Source organism: Bufo gargarizans, chromosome 10 (genome assembly GCF_014858855.1).
Source record: "Bufo gargarizans isolate SCDJY-AF-19 chromosome 10, ASM1485885v1, whole genome shotgun sequence".
Taxonomy (NCBI): domain Eukaryota; kingdom Metazoa; phylum Chordata; class Amphibia; order Anura; family Bufonidae; genus Bufo; species Bufo gargarizans.
Window position 1 is genome coordinate 30,921,810 of NC_058089.1, and position 23,090 is coordinate 30,944,899.

The 23,090-nt window shown below is 40.7% G+C and overlaps 1 protein-coding gene across 1 annotated transcript in view; it reads right to left on the reverse strand.

Moving 5' to 3' along the window:
* Positions 1-23,090, reverse strand: part of LOC122920031 (mucin-2-like) — a 113,039-nt gene that overhangs the window by 45,595 nt on the left and 44,354 nt on the right. Inside the window, 9 exon segments of the mRNA XM_044269241.1 lie at positions 8-371; positions 4,628-4,792; positions 6,502-7,095; positions 11,121-11,300; positions 13,639-14,413; positions 14,416-14,552; positions 16,867-17,017; positions 20,029-20,567; positions 21,582-21,620. Coding sequence (XP_044125176.1) covers positions 8-371; positions 4,628-4,792; positions 6,502-7,095; positions 11,121-11,300; positions 13,639-14,413; positions 14,416-14,552; positions 16,867-17,017; positions 20,029-20,567; positions 21,582-21,620 — 2,944 coding nt within the window.

A 23,090-nucleotide genomic window follows, 5' to 3' on the forward strand; every position in this document is an offset into this window, starting at 1 on the left:
TGGTGATGTAGTTGTTGCAGTAGTTGTATAGGTTGTAGTTGTACAGAAATCAGGTAGAGGTTGGCAGCAGTACACACTGATCTCATAGTTGTAGCACACAGGCTTGTATCCTATAAGATCGTTATTGTTACAGATGAGCCCAATGGAGACATCACAGGTCACCATCTGTCCCAGCTGGTGTAATGGCTTATCTGGGTATTTCGTTGCTCTGCAGGAAATGTTCTCTGGTCTCATATCACCCTCACACACTTCAAATCCAGCATTCTCAATGTTCTTATATGTCTCAAAATCTCCTCCATTGGGTTCATATTTAGGAGTACTCACATCAAACCATTGTGACCACTTGCAAACAGGATCACAGTTAGGAGTTGCTAGATAAAACAGAAATAAAATATATAACATTTATCAAGTAGACTCACTTTAATATAAGCCCTAGGGGACAAATTTGACTACTATTATACATTGGAACTCCTATTGGCCACATGATTTTGTTTGTAATACGTTGCAAGCAAAATCGTGTTGGCATTGGCAACCAAGGGTTGCCGCATGTGGCAACCATGGCTCATACACCCAGCCTCAGAGTTTAGTATTTACAGTGTGGGGTTCTTTTTCCCTTGTTTTTTCACAGACAATGAAAATGCAGAATTTTTTCAACAACTAGATTACTATTTTGTAAGTGATATTGCAGTTCCTGAATCCAAAAGTGAGTGGACTTTAGGGTACGAACACACGGCATGGCCGTACTGTGATCGGGTTGCGGCCCTGCTGCCATCAGGAACCACGCGGCCAATAAGCCACAGCTGCCTTGCATTTGGCTAATTTGGTGTTTTTTTTTTTTGCATTTGGTGGTTTTTACCCCACCTGCTCTTCGCATACAGGGAGGTACCCCAAGAATCGACAGGGTTTTCTCCTTTTGAATTACTGTTTGGAAGGAGGGTACGAGGGCCGTTAGACCTAATTAGGGAGCATTGGGAGGGTGAGAGTAGCCCAGATGGAACCCCTATCGTATCTTACGTACTGGAGTTCCAGGACCGTCTGGAGGCGCTGACTCAGACTGTGCGCACCAACCTCCGGGCGGCCCAGTAGCGCCAGCGCCGATGGTACGATAGGGGAGCCAGAGACCGCAGCTTTCAAGTGGGGCAGAAGGTTTTGATTTTAAAACCCATCCGCACAGACAAGCTGCAGGCCATCTGGCAACGCCCATACTAGGTGGTGGAACAGAGATGTGACACCACCTATGTGATTGTCCCCTGCTCAGGGGTAGGGAAGAGACGCATGCTCCATATAAACATGCTCAAACCCTACCATGAGAGGATAGAGGACGTGGCGGCGATATGCGCCTCAGCCTCTGAGGATCAGGAGAATCTGCCCCTACCTGACCTATTAGAACAGGAAGAACAGACAGAGCCCTCCAAGGGGGTTCGGCTGGGGGAGCGGCTAAGCCCTCAGGAGCGTGCCCAGGTACAAGAGCTGATTGTAGCTAAAGGGGCTACCTTCTCCAATTTGCCTGGGTACACTCCGCTGGCCACCCACCGAGTCGAAACCCCGGGACAGCTACCTATGCGGCAGACTCCATATCGCATCCCTGAAGCAGTCAGAACACATATGAAAACTGAAATTGACGAGATGTTGCAGCTGGGGGTTATCGAACCTTCCGATAGCCCCTGGGCATCGCCGGTAGTGCTGGTACCCAGGAAGGACGGTACGACACGTTTCAGTGTCGACTACCGGAGGCTAAATGACAAAACGGTGTCTGATGCCTATCCGATGCCTCGGATAGACGAGCTGCTGGATAAGATGGCACGGGGCCAGTATCTCACTACCATAGATCTATGTAAGGGATACTGGCAGATTCCCTAGCCGAGGATGCCATGCCCAAGTCAGGCGTTTGTCACCCCAGTTTGGCCTGTATCAATTTCGGGTCATGCCATTCGGGATGAAAAACGCTCCGGCAACTTTTCAGCGGATGGTCGATCGGTTACTGGACGGATTCCAGGAATACGCCTGTGCCTACTTGGATGACATCGCTATATTCAGCCAGACCTGGGAAGAGCACCTACAACACATAGGGGCCATCCTAGATCGTATTGGAGAGGCAGGATTAACACTGAAACCCAGCAAGTGTCATATAGGGATGGCCGAAGTGCAGTACTTGGGCCACCGGGTGGGGAGCGGGCAACAGAAACCGGAACCAGCTAAAGTGGAAGCTGTAGCTAAATGGCCCACTCCTAGGACAAAAACCCAAGTGCTAGCGTTTCTGGGTACCGCAGGGTACTATAGAAAATTCGTGCCCAATTATAGCGCCCTGGCTAAACCCCTGACTGACCTGACACGTAAGAATCTTGCTTGACAGGTTGTCTGGGCCCCAGAGTGTGATCAGGCATTCCAACAACTGAAGACTGCTCTAACTAATGCTCCCGTACTTGCTGCTCCTGATCAAACTAAAAGATTTCTTGTTCACACAGACGCTTCAATGTTTGGATTGGGAGCAGTGCTGAGCCAAGTTGGAGCCGATGGCGGAGAACACCCCGTAGCTTACTTGAGCCGAAAGTTATTGCCACGAGAAGTAAGTTACGCCGCCATTGAGAAGGAGTGTCTGGCTGTGGTGTGGGCCCTCAAAAAGTTACAGCCGTACTTATATGGACAACCTTTTTCCTTACTCACAGATCACAACCCGTTGGTGTGGCTAAATCGTGTGGCTGGAGACAATGCCAGGCTGCTGCGCTGGAGTCTGGCGCTGCAGCCGTATGACTTTACCATCCACTACCGCCCAGGGAAACAAAACGATAACGCCGACGGGTTATCCAGACAAACTGAACTTGAAAAGTGATCTGTGAGTACTCTCCCGGACATCCCCAAGCCGATCCGTTGGGATCAGACTGTGCATGCCGGCTTGGTTCTGAGGGAGCATTGTGGCAAACCTAGCCACTTCTGGACTATAATGTAAGAAAGGTTGTCCGTACGTTTGAATGCAATATAGGGGCATGTGGTATTTTATATTGCTACTACTGCCCCTTTAAGACTGGGTAGCAGATTGCATTCAGGCTGTCTTAAAGATTATGTATGCTATTATGTGTTCGGTTAAATTGTATATGTGTATGCCAGGGTTCAAGTTAGTCCATTACGTTTGGTAATTGTATTTTGTGGATTACGTCTCAGACAATGCTTATTGTGTTGGTTAATTACGTCTCAGACAATGCTCATTTGGTTTTGTTTATTGTGTTACAGACAGAGGGAAGGGGATTTTGTGTACAATGGCATGGGGAACTGTATAAATATACAAGCTTGTGAATAAAGCGGGCTGTTGACTCCCAGACTGTGTTTCGTCCGGTTATTGGGAGGATTGGGAATATTGCCGTACTGTTCAGCGCTGACTGTGGATTTACCTGTTATACCAGCGGAGATCGTGGATTCTAATATTGCACTCCGCTACACAGATTTTTTTCAACAACTAGATTACTATTTTGTAAGTGATATTGCATTTACTGAATCGAAAAGTGAGTGGACATTAGGGTACGAACACACGGCATGGCCGTACTGTGATCGGGTTGTGGCCCTGCTGCGTGCTGTCCACTGAGATGTATAGGTCCGTGGACCAAAATTACAGCCGTGTGCATGAACATTAAAAGCTATATAAACTTTTATGGTATGCAATTTCTATTATTTTTATGTGTTAGAGTATAATTTTAAAACTTTTAGATTTTTTTTAAACATTCATTTCCTTTAAGGCTGGGTTCACATCACCATTTTGTTTTCCGTTCCCCTAATCCATCAGAAAAACAGAAAAGAACAAAATGAAAACGCTGTCTGTATTTTAAGCATACATATCAGTTATGCACATTTTGCATCCATTTTAGACATTTCCATCTGAGACCCGTTTTAGACGGAATAAAAGTCCTACACAGATTATTTTTATTTTATATTCTAAAATAATGGATCTCAGATCGAAATGGCTAAAGCGGGTGCAAAATGTGCATAACTGAGCACAATGGAGTTGTCTTTTTTTTTTTTTTTTATTCTGATGGATTGGATTAACAGACAATGAAGCAATGATGTGAACCTGGCCTAGGTCTCTGGGGAAAATTATTTTAATCTGGTGTTGCTCATAGTAACCATTTAAATTCTACATTTCATTTTTTAGCGCACCTTTGAAAAATAAAAGGTGAAATAGGATTGTTGCTATGTGTAACTAACTCAGTTTTCCTTTTTTATCAGTTTTGACATAACATCTATGTTATACAAGATTGAAAAATTACACCTACTACATAAGTGTCATCTTTTAACCAATGCCACACTGTGCCAAAGTAATATAAACCATCTTGAGTGTCTATATATATATATATATATATATATATATATATTGTTTGTTTGTTTTAAAGAATAACATTTGTATACAGCATATAGAGGAAAAACGAGGTGCCCAGGGCTGGACTGGCCTAGCAGAGTACTAGAGGAATTCTCCAGTGGGCCCAAATTCTAACAATGATGGACCCCTAATAAAACAGGGCCTTTAAGGTCCAATATTCACACAAATTGGGTCCGCAGAAGCATTCCCTCTGGTGGGCCAAAGGGACTTCAGTCTAACCCTGAAGATGCTTTAGTTTTGTACAGTACAAATGTATCTTACGTGAAGATGTTGTCACCGATGTAGTTGTTGTGGTCTTTGTAATAGTTGGAGTCGAAGGCTCTGGAGTAGATGTAATGATAGGAGTGTTTGTAGACTGTGAGGTGGTAGTTGTTGGTGATGTGCTCGTACTTTGAGTTGGTGTGGTCTCTGTAGTAGTTGTTGGACCTAAATTAAATGTAGTTAAGCATTTCAGAATACCATATAATTTGTGTTTATGCAATTTAAAGAAAAATTACTATACATAATTTTCAGCTATATAGTGACTTTTACAGTGGTGCTTGAAAGTTCATACATCCTTCAGAATTCTGTAATTCCTGTCTAAATTTGACCTAAACCTACACTAGATTTTCACACAAGTCCTAAAAATAGATAAAGATAATTAAATCACACAAATCTGTCAAAAATATTAGACTTGGTCATTTATTTTAGGAAAATGATCCAATACCACATGTCTGTGAGTGGCAAAAGTATGTGAACCTGGTGTTCTGGTAATTGTTAATTTGTCCTGCACATCGGCTTACAGGAATTTTAGCCAATTTTTAAGTACAAAATAGCTTAATCTCTGTTATGTTGCTGGGTTTACCTCCTATAAACAGCTCACTTCAGGTTCTTCCACAACATTTCTATTGGATTAAGGTCAGGACATTGACTTGACCATTCCAAAGCTTTAATTTAATTCTTTTTTAACCATTCTTTAGCAGAATAACTTTTGTTCTTAGGGTAGTTGTTTTGCTGCATGACCCACATTCTCTTGAGATTCACCTCACAGACTGATGTATGGCCTAGATGCAGCAAAATAGGCTCAAACCATGACCATGACTACCACCACTAGGTTTCAAACTGGAATGCAGTGTTTTCCTTTCTGCAACCATATAACTTCTCAATTAAATCAAACATTCTATTTTGTACTCATCCATCCACAAAACATTGTTCCAATAGCGTTCTGGCTTGTCCAGGTGAGCAAACTGCAAATGGGCAGCATTGTTCTTTTTGGAGCTTTCTCCTTTCAATCCTGCCATGCACACCGTTGTTGTTCATTGTCCTCCTCATGGTGCACTTATGATCTTTAACATTAGGTAATGTGAGAAAGGCCTTTAGTTGCTTAGAGGTTAACTCGGGTTCGTTTGTGACCTAGCTGACTATTACACACCTCTCTCTTGGCATGATTTTGATTGCTTGAGCACTCCTAGGGGTGGGAATAATTGTCTTGAATTTCCTAAAATCTGTCCAAACTCTTTAGAGATGATTTTCTAACCTTTTCCAAATTGATGAGCATCACTAGCTTTCTTCAGAGGTCCTCAAAAATCTATTTTGTTTGTGCCTTGATACATAAACATGTGTTGTGAAGATCAGACTTTGATAGAGCCCTATTCTTTGAATAAAACAGGTTGCTTATTCACAGCTGATTATCAGCCCATTGATTGAAAACACCTAACTGTAATTTCAGTTTCAAATTATCTGTTAATTCTAAGGATTCATACTTTTGCAACTCACAGACGTGATATTGTGTCATTTCCCTCACAAAATAGATGACTAAATCTTCTGATTTGTTATCTTTATTTTATCTTTATAGACAATTCTGCAGGGTTCACAAACTTCCAAGCACCACTGTATAATATCTGGGAAGTACCTCTGGGAAAACTACTTATTGGAAGGACAGGGGACCCTTGTATACTCTGAGATGTTTGTTCTGCTGATAGGTGGCATTATCAAAGGTGGGCTCTTCACGTATCATTTATAACATATCCTGTATGTATACAATAAGTATTTTGGTGGGAAAACCACTTGAATAGCTCATAAAAACGTGACCACATAAATACATGTTATACAGTACACATAAAATTTATTTTATTATTCCTAGTTTGGTTACTTACTTGAAGTTGTGGTTACTGATGTAGTCGTTGTGGTCTTTGTAATGGTTGGTGTTGGAGGCTCTGGAGTACTTGTAATGAAAGGAGTAGTTGTGGTCTCAGAGGTGGTTGTTGGTGATGTACTTGTTGTAGTTGTAGTCTCAGAGGTGGTTGTTGGTGATGTACTTGTTGTAGTTGTAGTCTCAGAGGTGGTTGTTGGTGATGTACTTGTTGTAGTTGTAGTCTCAGAGGTGGTTGTTGATGTTGTAGTTGTAGAGGTTGTAGTTGTACAGAAATCAGGTAGAGGTCGGCAGCAGTACACACTGATCTCATAGTTGTAGCACACTGGCTTGTATCCTATAAGATCTTTGTTGTTACAGATGAGCCCAATGGAGACATCACAGGTCACCATCTGTCCCAATTGTTGTATTGGCTTATCTGGGTATTTTGTTGCTCTGCAGGAAATGTTCTCTGGTCTCATGTCTCCTTCACACACTTCAAATCCAGCATTCTTAATGCTCTCATATGTCTCAAAATCTCCTCCATTGGGTTCATATTTAGGAGTACTCACATCAAACCATTGTGACCATGTGCAGAAAGGATCACAGTTAGGAGTTACTGAATAGAATAAAACACAAAGATTTGTACATACATACATATGTAAGTTAAGATAAATGTAAACACATTCATTCTTAAAGGATCACTGAGTTTTCAGAAAACTTTTTAAATGACATAGAAACATCTGAGTGCTGAGACCCTCACCAATTGGTAGAACGAGAAGAGAAAAATGCTCTCTCCAGGGCCGTATTAAGAGTTCATACTGCCATAGGCACTTTAATGCCCCTCCCCATATGTCCATAGAATGTAGATAGTTGGCAGCCAAATGCTCTCTAGACCATCCTCTATCCCTCCCAACAACCCAATATGCATATAAGCTACACTGCAAAAAAAAATCAACAGTGGGACAGATTATACTAAGGCTGATGTTTCCTACCCCAGTGTTACTTAGAGGCCCAATAAAGTCAGGTGCACCTAATTTATTAAGAGGCTTATGGTTAGTCTCCTCTTTCGGCAATCCATGCAACTAAATACAAAGCAATGCCAGCTCTGAGCTGGGGTACATTTGCATTATAATTTTCGGACCTAAACTGTAATAAATGTGTAGGGCTGCGCATGGCCGTGGGTTTTCGCTGCTTGTAACATAGTAGTTTGAGTTGACATCTTCGAGCTCCTAGCTAACCAGAACCAAAAGGACATAAAGGATATAGTAACTTCACAATGCTCCTGCTTTTAATGCTTCAGCCCATGGGCAAAGCTTCCTGGAAAGGTTTACTTTTACTATTATGCAGCACATTCCTGTAAAGCCGCTGCCTCTGTTCTGTGACAATGGCAGGACCGGATTTTAATAATGAATGAATTGTACATTGCACTTATTACAACTATTTTTTTAAAAGTACAACTGCTCCACTTCATGTTTATATTTGTAGGATGAAGGAGCTTGAGATGAGACACTATTATTTTTATAGTGCATACATAATAGTACAGTATATAGTAGATCTCCTGCCCATAGTACATATATTATATATACACTTGCACTATATGCAGCATGGTATCTGCTATATATACTACTACTGTATATCTACTGTGGCGATGTGAACTGTAAAATGCATGGGAAAGTCCCGGAAGGGGTGTATATCTCTCCAAGGTTCCTCAACTGGCTGAGGTGGGTGAAATCCAGAATGACGCTGGCTTCACTAAATATAGTTGGTGGAGCTATTTTCTTTATTTATTCAGGGCTGGATTTTACTTGGATTGGGATGGTAGGTTTTGTCAGTGGGACCTCCCAATCCACCCAGGTTTTTCCCTAGCAGGAAGGTGATCGCAGGTGAGGCCCGCTGTAATCAGGCCGGCATAAAGCACCTCCCAGGGTGTCAGTCTGAGAAGGGAGAAGTGTGAACCTGGAGCAGAGGCTCTGTGTGTGGTCTCAGTCAGGAGGACGGAGGGGCCACAAGGCTATGCGAAGCCTGATCTCTTCCCTGTGCGGACTTACTCTTGATGAGCGGAACCTGCTAAGGCTTGGAGCCTGAGACCCTGACACTAAGTGGTACTCAGAGGTGAGTCAGGGAAACCTATGTGTTTAGGTAGAGCCCAGACGGGCAGGAGTTTATTTTGTATAACTGTTTATGTTTTGTCCCTTAAATCCTGGTGTCTGTAAAGATATCTGTGAGTGTGACCCCCTGAAAGAGAGCTACCCCTTACTACACAATATCTGCAGAAGATCTAGCATATATACTGTGCAGTGCATTAGGTCTATATGTAGTAGATCTCCTGCATATAGTGTGTATATATAGTAGATCTCCTGCGTATAATAGTATATAAACAGTACTAGATCTTCTGCATATAGGACTGGTAGTGAACCTTGGCATGATTGACCGCATAGGGATGATAGGGGTTCCATACCTGTGGGATCAGGATGCTGCACTCAGAGGCAGGCAGACAGCAGTACAGCTGGGTGGGTGAGTCTCACAGGGGATCAGCTGCTTCCTCCTTGGTGGCCACATAGACTGCCTATAGTGTCTACCTCAAGAGAATTTAGACTAGGACCTTCAGAATCACAGGTGCATATCCATGAAGCAAACATGATGATAAAAAAGAAAATGGCTGCACACCATTATACATACATACAAACAATAGAAGCTAAGAAATGGGGGTCATTCTAAATAAAACTTGTATAATACCTACTATAAATGAGTCAATGGAGGCTCTTAGCGCACATATTTGATCAAACGTGTGTCGGGCCCATCTACCAGGTGTCAAGGTGGCTTCCGCAGATGGGTCCCTGACACTAGTATACTGCCTCTCTATGGACTTACCTAAGCCTACAATTTTCTTTTTTATAATCATGTTTGCTTCATGGATATGCACCTGTGATTTGGAAGGTTCTAGTCTAAATTTTCTTGTAGTATTAATTGAGGGTAGCTCCTTTTTTAGACTGAACACGCCCTTCTACCTGGGACTTCTGAGCAGAGTATTTATGTAGCTGGTCCTTACACTGCCCTGAATATTGTAGGCCTTTAGTGCCTAATTGGAAATACGCCCCGTGCAGTAGGAGAGAATGCAAGACAAACTCAATAGAAAGTAAATGAGTCCATCTTGCTTCTGACTACTGCAGTGAGGAGAGAGAACGCACTATGGAAGTGTTTCTCTCTACCCATCAGTGGGGGATCTCAGCACTATGTAGTTTGTCTCTATGACATATCAGAAATTTCCTGAACACTCTTTAAAGGGAACCTGTCACCTGGATTTTGGGTAGAGAGCTGAGGACATGGGCTGCTAGATGGCCGCTAGCACATCCACAATATCCAGTCCCCATAGCTCTGTGTGCTTTTATTGTCCAAAAAAACGATTTGATACATATTCAAATCAACATAAAAGAGTCATATCTTACTTGTGTGACCAGAGAAGAGTCATATTTTCAAGCTCTGACTCATCTCAGGTTAATTTGCATATGTATCAAATAGTTTTTTTTACACAATAAAAGCACACAGAGCTATGGGGACTGGGTATTGCGGATGTGCTAGCGGCCATCTAGACACCCATGTCCTCAGCTCTATACACAAAATCCTGGTGACAGGTTCCCTTTAAAGTGACAGAAACACTTACACTTTTCGCTTTAATGTGACATGCTATATGTAGATACCTTACAATGATTACAATCAGCAATTTTCTTATGAACATAACTTTTGGGGCAGTTAATGCAGTACAGATTTGCATGTACTGTATGATGGATGTCAGGTCTTTGAAGATCGCCCCATAGCCGATGAGTCCCTGCTGTTTCATACAGAAGACATCCGTTAGCAGTGTCTGTTATTCAAGGCAACTCCCATTACTGACACTTAATCCCTCGGGTGTTATGGTCTATTGCAACCACGGCATAGTCATTTAGAAACAATCAAACATCCACCTGTAACCCTGGGTTCAGATCAGAGCGTTCGGGGTGTCGCGCTCTGTATGCGCGATTCTACGGGCGTCTGACATACGCGGCTCCGAAACAAGCGAACGCCTATTGTCGCGCGTTCCCGCTAAGTCTATGTACGTGAATGCGCGACAAGACGCCCCAAAGAAGCTCATGTACTTCTTGGGGCGTCAGGCGTTTTACAGCGCGATCGTACGCGCTGTAAAACGCCCAGGTGAGAACCATGCCGATAGGGAAGCATTGGTTTCTCCTTGTTAAGCGTTTTACAGCGCGTAGGAACGCGCTGTAAAACGCTTAGGTCTGAACCCAGCCTTAGACTACCAGAGCTGTTTTGTTAACATGGCAGCCTGGGAACTTCTAAAGGCTCCCAGATCAGTAAAGTTCCTATTAAGACCTGTCTTATGCTGATGGTCTTACTAGGATGGATTTCCGGGAGGCAGCACTCCAAGCATAGCATTATGTGCACCGTTGTGGCTATGACTTTTTCTATATAAATTTAAAACTGTAATTGAATGATTCAGGAGTAGAAGTATCTGGAGGACATCATCATCTCTGAGGCCCAGTGTACCTCTACCTTTAGCAAGCCATATGGAGAAACTGTCTGGCTTCCAGGGCTGTTCTTACAAAACATAGTCTGAGAGAGAAAGATTTGTTAAATTGTACGTACCGGTACTTGGACGTGACGTTGGAGTTGTCTCTTCAGTTTCTTCAGTTGTACACTCTGTGGTGGTGACTGTTGTTGGTAAAGTTGTGGTCACACTGGTTGTAGTGGGGCTTGTAGTTGTGCTCTTTGTTGTAGTTACGCTGGGGGTTGGAGTTGTAGGCTCTGTGTGTTTAGAAGCAGAGTCTTAACAATAAGTGGGTGAAACTAAACATTATTAAAGAGTTTTCTGGAACTTAAATATTAATGATTTATTCTCATCAATATTTAATGGATTCCTGGCACAGCAAATGAGTGCTGCAGCATCTTAAAAAGGTTTCCCTACAGATAACATTCAACAGTTTTTAAATCAGCACCTGGATCTGGATACTTTTGTAACTGCATGTAATTAAAAATGTATGATAGCTACTGAGTTATTTAATCAAACTATCTGCATAGCGCCATCTGCTGTTTGCTTTTTTCTGATTTCTCTGTCCTGCTAAGGCTACTTTTACACTTGCGTTCGGAGCGTATCCGTCTGGTATCTGCACAGACGGATCCGCTCCTATAATGCAAACGATGGTATCTGTACTCAGACGGATCCGTCCAGACTTTACATTGAAAGTCAATGGGGGACGGATCCGTTTGAAATTGCACCATATTGTGTCAACTTCAAACGGATCCGTCCCCATTGACTTACATTGTAAGTCTGGACGGATCCGTTTGGCTCCGCACTGCCAGACGGACACCAAAACGCTGCAAGCAGCGTTCGGGTGTCCGTCTGCTGAGCGGAGCAGAGGCAAGACGGAGCCAGACTGATGCATTCTGAGCGGATCTGCATCCACTCAGAATGCATTGGGGCTGGACGGATCCGTTCGGGGCCGCTTGTGAGAGCCTTCAAAAGGAATTTACAAGCCACTGTGCTCTATATGTGTTCCCATTTCAAATATCAATTGCTAATTCACAGGAAATATGCATTGAATGCATGATAGGTCATAGGTAGATAGACTAAAAATAAATAAATAACGTATTGGCATTGCATATAATATTTTTGACACTTGTTATATGATGGACAAATTCAGTCTCTGTAAGTTTGATGAACTACACTCTACCTTGCATCTATTTGAAATAAAATAGTTTTTTTGTGCGTGTCTTTGAATACTTGATCCTACTTTGTTATATTCTTATAATATATCTCTTTAAGGGCTTTTTCACACTTGCGTTGTCCGGATCCGTCGTGTACTCCACTTGCCGGAATTACACGCCGGATCCGGAAAAACACAAGTCAACTGAAAGCATTTGAAGACGGATCCGTCTTCAAAATGCGTTCAGTGTTACTATGGCAGCCAGGATGCTATTAAAGTCCTGGTTGCCATAGTAGTAGTGGGGAGCGGGGGAGCAGTATACTTACCGTCCGTGCGGCTCCCAGGGCGCTCCAGAATGACGTCAGAGGGCCCCATGCGCATGGATGACGTGTCCATGCGATCACATGATCCATGCGCGTGGGGCGCCCTGACGTCACTCTGGAGCGCCCCGGGAGCCGCACGGACGGTAAGTATACTGCTCCCCCGCTCCCCACTACACTTTACCATGGCTGCCAGGACTTTAGCGTCCTGGCAGCCATGGTAACCATTCAGAAAAAGCTAAACGTCGGATCCGGTAATGTGCCGAAACGACGTTTAGCTTAAGGCCGGATCCGGATTAATGCCTTTCAATGGGCATTAATTCCGGATCCGGCCTTGCGGCAAGTGTTCAGGATTTTTGGCCGGAGCAAAAAGCGCAGCATGCTGCGGTATTTTATCCGGCCAAAAAACGTTCCGGTCGTGAACTGAAGACATCCTGATGCATCCTGAACGGATTTCACTCCATTCAGAATGCATTAGGATAATCCTGATCAGGATTCTTCCGGCATAGAGCCCCGACGACGGAACTCTATGCCGGAAGAAAAGAACGCAAGTGTGAAAGAGCCCTTTGTTACTTAACTTAGAGACTTCTATAACCACTTATTATTATTTGATATCAATGTGTGTTCTAGATATGGTTTATACTGTAATGCAATCAATGCACATATTCCACATCTCTTTATGAAGTATCCCCCTTTCTGAATTGTCCTTTTTGCTTGTTTGCCTGTTAAGTAATGTAGCTTTTTTTTACAGGGGTTTGTCTGTTTACCAAGTCAGTTTGGAGGCTGATTGGACAGGGTTTAAAACAGAAACACTTGGGCATTCATATTTTTAGGGCTCAGTAGTCATGTGGTGTTTGTGACATATCACTACTAAGGCATTTGATTGGTTAGCAGTGATCACATGCCACCAATAGTCACATGTATAAGGCACGTCATCACTAATGGGCTGGCAGATACAGGAGCCGCCAGGGACAGGAACCTCAGCACTGGAATGGGGACACTGAATAAATGCCTTTTGTTAAGTTCTTTTGTTTTGCTTTGAACCATGTCTAGCCAGCCCTCAAATTCAATTTAATCTCAATCTCTTTTACCATTTATATCAAGCATTTTCATATCATAATATTTTATAATGTTTCTCACCTGAAGTTGTAGTGAACTTTGTAGTCGTTGTACTTTCAGTTGTTGTGGTTGTTGGTGTTGTGGTTTCAGATGTTGTTGTGGTCTCTGTAGTGGTAGGAGTTGTACTTTCAGTTGTTGTGGTTGTTGGTGTTGTAGTTACAGATGTTGTGGTCTCTGTAGTGGTGGAAGTTGTACTTTCAGTTGTTGTGGTTGTTGGTGTTGTGGTTTCAGATGTTGTTGTGGTCTCTGTAGTGGTAGGAGTTGTACTTTCAGTTGTTGTGGTTGTTGGTGTTGTAGTTACAGATGTTGTGGTCTCTGTAGTGGTGGAAGTTGTACTTTCAGTTGTTGTGGGTGTTGGTGTTGTGGTTTCAGATGTTGTTGTGGTCTCTGTAGTGGTAGGAGTTGTACTTTCAGTTGTTGTAGTTGTTGGTGTTGTAGTTACAGATGTTGTGGTCTCTGTAGTGGTGGGAGTTGTACTTTCAGTTGTTGTGGTTGTTGGTGCTGTAGTGGTAGGACTTAATGTCTCTGTGGTAGTTGTGATTTTAGTAGTAGTACTTTGAGTAGTAGTTGTAGTTGTGGTAGTGGTTTTAGAGGTTGTACTTTCACAATATTCAGGTAAAGGTCGGCAGCAGTATACACTGATCTCATAGTTGTAGCACACAGGCATGAACCCTGTTTGATCTTTGTTGTAACAGATTAGGCCAGTGGAGACATCACAGGTCAATGTCTGTCCCAGCTGGTCAAGTGTCATATCTGGGAATTTCTGTGCTCTGCAGGAAATGTTTCTGGTCTCATATTCTCCTTACACACTTCATGTCCAGCATTTGTGATGTTCTCATAGGTCTCAAAATCTCCTCCATTGGGTTCATATTTAGGATAACTCACATCAAACCATTGTGACCACTTGCAATCAGGATCACAGGGGCCAGGATTTGCTAGATGAAATAAAAGTAAAATATATTATCTAACATTTATCAAGTAAATTCACTTAATATGATCTCTAGGAAACAACTTAGCCTAGGATTACATACTATCACTGCCATAATTCATAGAAAATTCAATTTTGATGGTAATGCCTCAGCTTTACAAGCAAAATAGTGAGAGCACTAGCGGTCAAGGGGAGGTGGGATTCGGCCACTTGCAGCAGCCGAAGCATAGAAAAACAGCTTTAGAGTTTAGTCTTTACAGTGTATAGGTCACTAGCAAGGGTGAAAACAAATATTACAAGCCCGCATTCTTGGAGTCCCCTTTCTTTTGTTTCTTTACAGACAATGGCAACAAGACTGTCTTAGATGCCATTGGGCAAGGAATGATTTGAGATGAGCAAAGTTCTTAAAAGTTCAATTTGAATTTTACAAGCGCATTTCTTTGTAAGTAGTACGTGCAATGATTGCACCACTCCACGTCATTGTACCCCTCAGATGCCACAATCATACATGATCACGCCATCTGATAGTTGAAATGCAGTGTAAAATTTACAGAAATTCTTTTTTTTTAAATCATACTTACGGCCTCCATTTGCTCTCGACAGACCGGCCGCCTTCCTTGAAGATCTGGCACGAAATCTTGTGCGGCCTGAGATGACGTCTTTACGCCGGCCGGCGTAGTGACATCATATGTCACCACACATGGGATTTCGACTGAGATCTTCAAATAATGTGGCGACAGCCGACCCATCACAAGCAAATGGAGGAGGTAAGTATGATTTTGTTTTTGTTTTTATTTATACTATTTCAGGTTAAATTGATCATCTATCACAAAGCACAAGGATTATTAGCTGCAGATCTTGACCAGACAAGTCTTCTAAGGGAATTAGACACAAGTCTAGCATTTATGATATTCTGATAGCTCTTAAAGCCTGTCTGCTCTCATCAATTCTGTGAATGCTCTGCACCTGCTACTGCTGTGAGTTGCCTGTTGCTGCCACCACCATCATCATCATCATGATACTACTCCTATCCTGTATAGGTGAAAATGAAGAGGTGATGATATGGTTTTGTTGAAGCTGCTTATTCTTGCCAGTGCATGCTATCAGTTTGGCTATGTAAATGGGGGGGGGGGGGGCACTGGGTGGGGGGGATCTGGAGCGTATAATTTTTATGAAGTCTCATCGGGAACTTTCTATAAGGTCAAATCTGGGGTTTGTAATTTTAGGGGATGTCATGTGGGGTCTGTAAACAGAGGGAGGCTGGTCTGAGTTCTGTATAAATAGGGAGACCTGTATATACAAGGGAATCTGAGGTCTGTATTCTAGGGGTTCTATCTTTTATGCTTTAGGGTCTATATACTGGGCTAGGCTGGGGTCTGTATGGTGAGGATCTGTATCTTTATTTAGGAAGTCTGACCTGGAAATCACAATGCAATGCCAGATCCATGATAAAGCAAACTCCATCAGCATTCCAACTGGTTCCATTGTTTTCAAATGGTGCCTGTCTGGGTTTTGACGTGGTGTTTGTCATTTTGGCAGAAGAACAGTGCTGCATGCTGTGCTATTCTTCCTGCCACGTACAACAGAACCTGCAAAGCGGCTCCACTGACAGGAATTTAACAAAACCTTATCACTGATCACTTCCTTGGGGTATTTAGTTATAATGTGTTATCACTAGAGGGTGCTTGATTTAAAGAGGTCTGGAAACACTTCTTTATACTATATAAAACATATACTAAGCTAAATAATTAGATATGACAATACATTTTTACATAGAGACTGGTCATCCTATGATCAAGGGGTTTAGTCCTAGTCATCCATATTAAAGTCTTCAAGTCATCCATATTAAAAAGTTACCAAAAACCCACAGAAGAAAGGTGTATTTTTTAATTAATGTTGGCTGCAAGATGGCATTGTATTATTTTGCTTTCCTTGATTGCATGATACTACTCATTTCCATGTTTAAGTTGTCAAGTTGAGCATTAGCAGTTGAATCCATGCTATATGTACTGTAGGTTTTAATTTGTATTTTGCATTTTTGTATTTTGTATATATTTTTTTGTATTCAAGACAATGTATTTCTATATTTCTTTTTTAAAGGGGTTGTCCAGTTTAGAAAACCCAGTTTATAGTAGCGGTAGTCCTCCTCATCGCTTGGCCAGAGTTTAGAATAGTTACAAAGAGCATTTGCAAAGATTTGAATGAGCCCTGTGTAATGCTTAGCATTTTATATCTTGTGAGCTGGTTTAATCTTTCTTTCAACACTGTTTTTCTTTTTAAAAATGTCAAACAGAAAGTTGTTCCCATCAATTGTTACTTACTTGGTGTTGGAGTTGGAGTTGTCTCTTCAGTTTCTTCAGTTGTACACTCTGTGGTGGTGACTGTTGTTGGCAAAGTTGTGGTCACACTGGTAGTAGTGGGGCTAGTAGTTGTGGTCTTTGTTGAAGTTGATGTGGGCTCTGGAGTTGTAGACTCTGTGCATATAGAATATTAATAATAAGTGGGTGATGCTGAACATTATTAATGCTAATAAAAAATTGAACAGCAAGAATAGAGACATTGACCGACACTGTAACGTAAGAATCTGCACAGTAACCAACTCTCACCACGTTCCAATTTTTTTTACTGTGCTTAAAAAGGTTTTCAAGGACTTACCTACTGATTTTAGGTCATCAACATCAGATCATCAGGGTCTGAATTTTTCCACCTGTACTGTTTAGCTGTTTGCAGGAGAAGCGGTGCTACAACCAGACACCTGAACTGCACAGCTCGATCCACTATGCAGTGGCCTCACCTGGTTATTGCAGCTCTACTCCTGCCTCCTGCCAATCTGATTCTGATGACCTATCCTAATATAAATTATTGTTCTAGTATATAGGAGTTATTATATTGAACAGAATAACAGATAGATCATGCACATTACATACAAGTATCTACTATAGATTATTTAATATACGTTTTCAGTTCTTAAAATGGGGAATCAGAATGGAGAAATGGTGTCTACAAGGGAAACAAGCCTCAACCCTTCCTTCCTCAATGTATGGGGGTAATGGTGATATATCCCAAAAGAGGTAGCAGATGGGCATGATGCCAACTATGCCTTAGGTACATCCCTTCATGTACACAAAATTATGTTTTATTGCAGCTGCAGCTTTTTCAGCATTTATAATACCTTGACACAATAGGGAAGTTTTATAAGCCTTGTCTAGTATTAAGCATGTGTAAACTTGACTACAAATGAACCAAATGATGCTGGAGGATTAAATTGGCATAACTTTTTTGGTGTAATTTTGTCACACATTTAAGCCATGCCCTTACCTACTTAACCACATCTCCTTGTCTGGGAAGGTGCATAAAATAAATGTGGGGCCAGTTTTTTTGGGCTGAATTAAGCAAAAATTGTGGGGCATTAAGCTTAATAAATTGCCCCATTGCATACACCTTTGCTACAGAACTTTATTTATTTATTACATTTTATTGGATATTACAAACAATGCGATCCTTTACCTGAGATTGTAGTTGTTGTACTTGGAGTTGTAGTTGTAGTGGTGGTTGTTGGTGTTGTAGTTGTACATTCAGGTCGGCAGCAGTACACACTGATCTCATAGTTGTAGCACACAGGCATGAACCCTGTTTGATCTTTGTTGTAACAAATGAGGCCAGTGGAGACATCACAGGTCAATGTCTGTCCCAGCTGGTCTAGTGTCATATCTGGGAATTTCGTTGCTCTGCAGGAAATGTTCTCTGGTTTCATATCCTCCTTACACACTTCCAAGCCAGCATTCTTGATGTTCTCGTATGTCTCAAACTCTCCTCCATTGGGTTCATATTTAGGATAGCTCACATCAAACCATGGTGACCATGTGCAAACTTGGTCACAGGGGGGATAAACTGCAGAAATCAGGACACATTTTTATGGTGAAATGATTAAATATTCTAATGAATAAAAAACATATCTAAATAACTAAAGGTCCCACCTTTGGTTTCAAATGTATAGTGGTCAACTTAATTGAGTCCATTTATTTTAAAGTACTTTTTTAACTTAACTATTTTTTATTTATTTGTTTTAGTTATTTATTTATTTTTTTATGCTTTTATTTATTTTTACATTTGAGCACTTAAAATTTGGATATTGCTGTAAGTAAATAGTAGAAAATAGTTTATTTTAAAAAGTTGCAAATATTTATGTTGGAATACAAAAGAATATTGGCATGTGTCAAAAAAAACTTGTTCCTGTTCTATCTCTTTCATTGAACAGTTTCTACAAGAATCAAACCCCTTTACTCCATCATCAACTAGCAAACTATCATCTATAAATCATACTGCGTTAGATAGTATTTGGAGCAAATTGTGCAAAAGCAAAGCAATAAATATGTTAAAATACATGCTCAACGTAGGTGTCACTGGTTTATTTTTTTTTATTTTTTTACGGAATTTCATAACAGTAGTAGAACTAAATTCAGACTGTTTGGATTTGCTGCAGATCTGCAAGGAAAATATGCAAGATAAATTTACAATGAATAGTGTAATTTGATGTGGAATCTCAAAAGGAGAAAAAACTCAATGGTTTGGAGATCTACTATTGTAGATTTTTTCGTGGATCTGTAAGTAACCTACAGCAAAACTGCAACATAAAATTGCATAAATGGACACTAACTTTTCAAACAACTCTAGGTGAACCTGAACAAATCTTTAAAGCACTTTGATTAAACATTTTCCTATTTTTCACCTTAAAAACACTTCTGAAATCTCAACCACTAGGGTTCTCCCCCTAGCAATTTTACTGTCCACTGACTAGGTGAATCCCATCCTTAGTAGCCAAGACAGACTGAAGAAAGTGGTTGTGTCTTTCTTCACTGGCTGGCTCCACATCTTAATGTGTATCTGAGCTCAGTGCAGAGGCCCCTTCCCTATTTAGCTTGAACAGTACAGAATGCTGAGTGTCTTAGACTGATGTTTTCCATGTATGACAGCCACATCTTCACTGTGCTACATAGTAAGTGTATTTCTTACTTCAATCATATTACAATTCATTTATGAAGTCTGTGCTATAATCAATGTGTCCTTTGAGTTCTGTGACCCGCAATTATTTCCCCCCTTTCTATGTTGTCATAATAATGTGTATTTTGAGTCCAAAATCTGTGTGCTGTGAGATTAAACTGTCTGTTACACACCATCTGTGCTGACAATAGGGCAAAATATTAGAATAGGGCTCACTGGTGATTGACCTAGTAGTATGGAAAATAAAGTCTAGAGCAGTATAGTACTGGCAGACTGCCTGCATTAGGACACCCCTTCCCCCCCCCCCCCCTCCAGGCTTGGGGAGAACTACTGGATGCAGGAGCAGCATACTGTGGAAGATAAAGGCAATATGAGCAGAACAGAGCACTTGGGGAAGGCTGGAATGGATGCTCATATTGAATTATATAAATATTTTGTCAATATTTCTCACCTGAAGTTGTTGTTCCTATTGTAGTAGTAACTGTTGTTGTCGTAGGTGACGTTGTTGTTGGTGGAGTTGTCGTAGGTGACATTGTTGTTGGTGGAGTTGTCGTAGGTGACGTTGTTGTTGGTGGAGTTGTCGTTGGTGAAGTTGTTGATGGCGGAGTTGTCGTTGGTGAAGTTGTTGGTGGAGTTGTCGTTGGTGAAGTTGTCGTTGTAGTAGTAGTGGTAGTGAATGTTGTGGTAGCTGGCGTTGTGGAATGAACACAATCAATGCTGCAACAGTATACGCTGATCTCATAATTGAAGCACTTTTGCCAAAGGCTGCTCCCTGTGCTCTGCTCACTGTTCCTACAAATGAGTCCATATGATACATTGCAATATACAACCTGATTCAATTCATCTAAGCTGACATCAGGAGCATTTGCTGCTCTGCATTGAATTTTCTCTGGGACGTCACAGAATTTGTGATGCTTTCTTATCTCGTCATATGTTTCATAATCACCGCTACCAACATCATCTTTTGGCTTGCTGACATCAAACCATTCGGTCCAAAGGCAAACTTCTTGAAGAACACAAGCTGTGAAAAAAAGAGGTAAGCAAATGAAATACGATATGTACAATCATTTAAAAAAATATTTGGTGAGGTAGATCTATACCTGCCAATAACATCATAGGAAATGGATGACAACAAGTTAAGTAGTTACTGGGTTGAAAAAAGATATAAGCCCTTCAACTTCAACCTTTCATACTGGTAAAAACTGATTCCTTCAGAGAAAGACCAATAACTCCCACTAAATAACAAAGGCCAAAGTGCCATAAAATTCCATCCTGACTTCTACATGTGTGGTAAGTGGTGGTGTTCCAACCTCCAGAACCACTACAATCAACAGAATGATGGAGCAGCAGAGTTCTTTGGGCTGAGCGAGTAACCAAGGAGTGGCCAGGGTGCTCACAGTCCTGTTTGACTACAGAAGTGTATAGACATTTCTGTTTACTAGTTTATTTCATGACATTAAAAGAGTCTTTAATGTAGAAAATTTACACAAAAAATCCCGGCACCTGCCTTTCATCTCATTCTTTTTCTTTGTCCTACTTTGTGTTATATTAAAGTCAAAGCTGAAAAAGATATCTCTAGCATATGCCATCAATGTCAGATAATTGAGGATCTAACCTCTGGGACCTGCTTCTATCTCCAGAAAAGGCACCCCAAAGTTAAGGAAGAGCAGCCAACCATACGCGACCAGCCTCCATTTAGCGCTACGAAAGTTCCAAAAATAGCTAAGCGCTGGCTCTGCTATTTCTGGCAGTTCCATAGCGGTAAGTTGACAGGTAGCCATACATGTACGGTGTGCTCTCCATTCACAGTTATGGGACTTCTGAAATTAGCTGAGAACGCTTTCTCAGCTATTTTTAAAACTTCACTAGCGGTAAATGAAGATCATGCCACTCAGAAACGGTGTGCTCTCCTTCACTTTAGGGGCCCTGTTCTTGAGATAGCGGTGGAACCTGCACCCATCTGACATTGATGGCATTTGCTAGACATAAGTCATCAATGTCGGAGATTGGAATAACAGCAGTAGTAGGTACTTACTTGTAGATGGAGGGCTTGTTGTTGTCACAGGAGTTGTGACTGAAAATAGAAATATTGGTGTTATTTTCTCTTTAAATTTTGTGGTGGTGAAAGGTTCGGATCATACAAAATATGATATCATGGATATGTTAAAAAGCATAAAACATTTATGCATATGGCTGTGAAAAGGCTTTGTAGTAAAGAAATAGATGTAAAATGTGCCTACGTCCCCAAACTCTTATGGCTAATGTTATACTGTACAGTTTTCAAACCAGCACCTGGATCTGAATAGTGATGAGCGGCAGGGGTCATATTCTAATTTGCGATATTTCGCGAATACTTTTTAGAATATTCGAAAATTCAATTTTTTTTTTACTCGAAAAATCAGCAAGGTTATGATTTTTCGTAATTCGAATTTTCGGATTCGAATTTTTATTGCGAATTTTTCAACTTACAACTATTAGACAAAGAAGATTATAGTACTATATTAGCTAAATTGCTCTATATTCGATTTTGTTTTCGAATATTCGCTATATTGCTATAACTTCTTGTTTTAGAATATTACGAATATTCGAAAAAACTAATATATAGCAATATAGCGAATATTCTAAAAAAAACTAATATAGAGCAATTTAGCTAATATAGTGCTATAATCTTTTATTTTATAGTTCTAATTTTTTTCAATCTGAACTTCAGATGAGAAAAAAAGTACAACTGTTAGACAAAGAAGATTATAGCACTATATTAGCTAAATTGCTCTATATTCGTTTCTTTTCGAATATTCGCTATATTGCTATAACTTCGTTTTTTTGAATATTTGTAATATTCTAAAACAAGAATATATAGCAATATAGCGAATATTCGAAAAAAAATGAATATAGAGCAATTTAGCTAATATAGTGCTATAATCTTCTTTGTCTAACAGTTGTAATTTTTTTCCCATCTGAAGTCCAGATTGGAAAAAAATTACAACTATAAAAAAAAGATTATAGCACTATATTAGCTAAATTGCTCTATATTAGTTTTTTTCGAATATTCGCTATATTGCTATAACTTTGTTTTTCGAATATTCGTAATATTCTAAAACAAGAATATATAGCAATATAGCGAATATTCGAAAAACTAATATAGAGCAAAATTCGCAAACACTACTACTCCTGAAGTCAAGTATATTGCAGCCTTCTTATTGGCCCACAAGCTAGAAGCAGGGAGGGATCATGTGTACTGATAAAAAAAAAAAAAAAGGAAAAAAAAATTTGAATATTCAAAATTACGAATATATATAACTATATTAAAAATATTTGTGAATTTTCGAAGTACCTATATTCGTGATAAAAATTCGAATATTCGTGATCAACGCTAGATCTGAATACATTTGGAATTGTTTTGTAATAAAAAATGTATCATAGCCACTGAGTTATTCAATAATATGTATCGGTATATCGCCACCTGCTGTTCGCGCTTTTTAAAATTTCTCTGCCCTGCTCAGTGAGATGGAAGCACGTACTCAGTTCCATCCTTCTACTGGTA